The sequence below is a fragment of the Pterocles gutturalis genome, unplaced genomic scaffold, assembly GCF_000699245.1.
Source record: "Pterocles gutturalis isolate BGI_N339 unplaced genomic scaffold, ASM69924v1 scaffold20656, whole genome shotgun sequence".
In the NCBI taxonomy this organism is placed as follows: domain Eukaryota; kingdom Metazoa; phylum Chordata; class Aves; order Pterocliformes; family Pteroclidae; genus Pterocles; species Pterocles gutturalis.
In genome coordinates this window covers 64,474-67,405 of record NW_010098411.1, presented here as the reverse complement: position 1 = coordinate 67,405, position 2,932 = coordinate 64,474, and the positions used below count along the sequence as shown (strand labels likewise).

The window sequence follows — 2,932 nt, the reverse complement described above, 5'->3', positions numbered from 1 at the left end:
AGGTGTTCCCAGGGAAGGTGCGATCCTTCCTCTCAGGAGGAATTCACCCGAGCACAGCAGGCAGGATGAGGCAGACTGCAGACAGCCTTCCTGCTTGCAACCGCACCTTGCTGAGCAGAACACGATGTGTGATAAGTGTGCTGTGAATGAACAAAGCTCCTGTACACTCTGTTGAAAGTTGGAGTAAGTTGCTCAATATGATTATCTAACAGGGAAGTAATTTCGCATGGATTGATGTCATAAATAATTTTAATTAAAAACAGTGCAATCTCTGAGTCTAAACAAGGCTTTAATTTCACTAATGCATCTACAGTGCTTTTAAGATTCTTGATGAAAAGCACTCTACATGTATAAATTATCTTTTGCTAATGGCTGATGTTACTCACAGAACCTTCTAAAGGGTGGATGCTGGCAGCAGAAGTAATAACTGTTTTACATGATACCGCATACATTTTATTAACTGTACTCTTAACTATGATAATAAAAGCTTTTTGGTTTTCTTCTTACAGTGTAAAGAACTTGCCAAGTCCAAGGCAGAAGTGGCCTGTATTGCTGTCTATGAAACAGATGTGCTTGTCGTTGGAACTGAGAGAGGAAGAGCCTTTGTCAATTCTAGGAAAGATTTTCAGAAGGCTTTTGTTAAATACTGTAAGTTTCAAAGTTGTATTTTTGTATTTCACAAGCTGCTTAGTGTGTATTGCATTATACTAATAACTGGGGAGCAAAGTTCTGTATGTTCATGACTACATGCTATAATTACTTGGCTATGGCAAAACCAGCTGTTTAAGAACATAAAGATCAGTAACAGCGGTCTTGTTTGGAGTGTTATTTCAACTGTGGCTAGAAATATTTTTTTTTCTTAGATAATGTGACAGAGTAATACAATAAGAAATATTAGACTATTTACCCTCAAAACATGAGCTACATTTCCCAGTGCATGTTCATTTTTCTTTATCTGCTCCTCCAAGTCTTTTTTTCCGCTGGTGAAGGCTGGGCAGGACATTGAACAGGTAGTGGGCTACTTCTGCCAGCTCGGATGGTCCTGGTTCTTCAGATCACTTCATGCCTTATTCATGCAGATGCACATTTTTAACACGATACTATTTTTTTATATAGCTTCTTTATATCATTGTTATTTAGTGGACAAATATGTATCTATGCCATAATTACTTAAAAATAAATCTGCATTATGTTTGTACTCCATTAAGCACATCTAGGGTGCAGGGTATTGTTTAATTTCATTTTTATAGTAAAACAGTGGAAGTTTTGTGTTCATAAAACACGATCTGTTGAGTACAGGACAGGATTTTTAGGAGTTAGGTTTCAAAGATTCAGTGACTCTGGGGGAGCATTGATGTGCTCATTTAGGAAAGTGTTTTGGATGGACACTGCTTAATCAATAACCAAATGTTCCTTTACCTGCCAAGGGAAAGGGAGAAGGTGCAGGTCAAGAGCAGGGTACAAGAGAAGAATCAGTCTGGGGAGGAGTTCAGAAGCAACAGCTGTAAAATGTTCTGTCTTGACTGATCAAATACTGCTTGGAAAGCAACCATGTTTAATCAGTAACAGAAACGTTTGCTCCTAAAAATGCTTTTGCTGCTAGCTGAGGTTCTCCTGGAGGTTTTGTCTCGAGGTCATTTGTTTGGAGTGGGGCTCTGGATTTTTGCCACTGGCCTACTTGGTCAGTGACTTTCTGGGTGCATTATTTAAGGAAAGTCACCACAATGTTGCATTGTAGCAGGTAACCAATATCAAAATGCAGAATTGTGAGCTCACTGAGGAATCAAGTATAAAAGGAATCAATTTCTTTTTTATTTTTTACAGGGGCAGTCTTCTGATACTGGTATTTACAAAAACAGTTAGCTGAAAAACGGGTGTGAGTTCAGTTTTTTCACCTGATTTTATTTTTGTTCCTTAAAGAGCTTCCCTGAGGTCCTAAGTACTTTGTTTTATTGCCAGTACAGTGGTATAATGGGCCTGGATATACTGGAGAGTTTGTATACTGGGCATGTCTATTGGTAGGGAGGCTGAAATGACTGGGATTTGATGCTTCATCTGCTGGCTAGATCTGTATCTCTGGTTCCACACCGTGGGAAGCACTGCTTCCCATCCATGCTTGTGTTCGACTGGGAGATGTTTCTATAGATCCCTGCGTGTGTTTAAATCTTACACTTAGTTCTGTTAGTCCTGAGCCTTTGCTTTATTCCAGTTACCAGACACTTGTTCTTGAGCAGTGTTTTTGTACTGTCAGGCAGATGAGATTAAGAACAGTATCGGCTTTGAAAACAGCGTTTTCCTTACGCTTGCTGCAGAACACCGTGGTGTAGGTCTGTGAATAAAGCCAGCTGACGTCGGCCATCGCTTTCATGGGTTCACCCTGCACTTTCTGGGGACTTCTGATGCTGGAGGTAGTTTTCTCCTGTTGCTGACAGAGATGTTGATAATTCTGGAAAACCTGACTTCAGAACACCGGTTTTAAGAATAATGGCATTGCATATTGCTGGCGGCGCAGATTCCATCACTGCCTTTGACAACTTGGGAGTCCGGATGAAGTTTGTAGTGTAATATCTTTTGATCTAAAACTTTAGAACTGTGGAGGCAACGGTTCCTTTCCCCTCGCACCTTGTTTCCTTGGTTAAATATGAAAGCTAGCAGTAGATGATGTTAGTTCAGTTTTAGTAGGTGTTTTGGAAAAATCCAGGAAGGCCACAGGTCTGTGTGTTTTTAATGAGTTAGAGCTGGGCCCTTTTTGTTCCTTTATGATTCAAAAAGGCTTCCAAAGGATTCTTACATTGCTCTTGGAGTTAAACCTTTAAAAATTCAGCTGTGGTGCCAGTCGCTGGAGCACATGGTGCTGACAGTACTGAGAATCAGTTCTCCACTTGTGTGGGTCTCTTCATTTTTCTCTAAGTATGGAAACAGACGTGTAGTT

The 2,932-nt window shown here is 40.2% G+C and overlaps 1 protein-coding gene across 1 annotated transcript in view; it reads left to right on the top strand.

Moving 5' to 3' along the window:
• Window positions 1-509: 509 nt before the first annotated feature.
• GTF2I (general transcription factor IIi) overlaps window positions 510-2,932 on the top strand; it is a gene marked incomplete at its 5' end in the record, with an annotated part of 60,501 nt that continues 58,078 nt past the window's right edge. Inside the window, one exon of the mRNA XM_010072938.1 lies at window positions 510-648. Within this exon, the coding sequence (XP_010071240.1) occupies window positions 510-648 (139 nt within the window). The remainder of the gene's footprint in view (window positions 649-2,932) is intronic.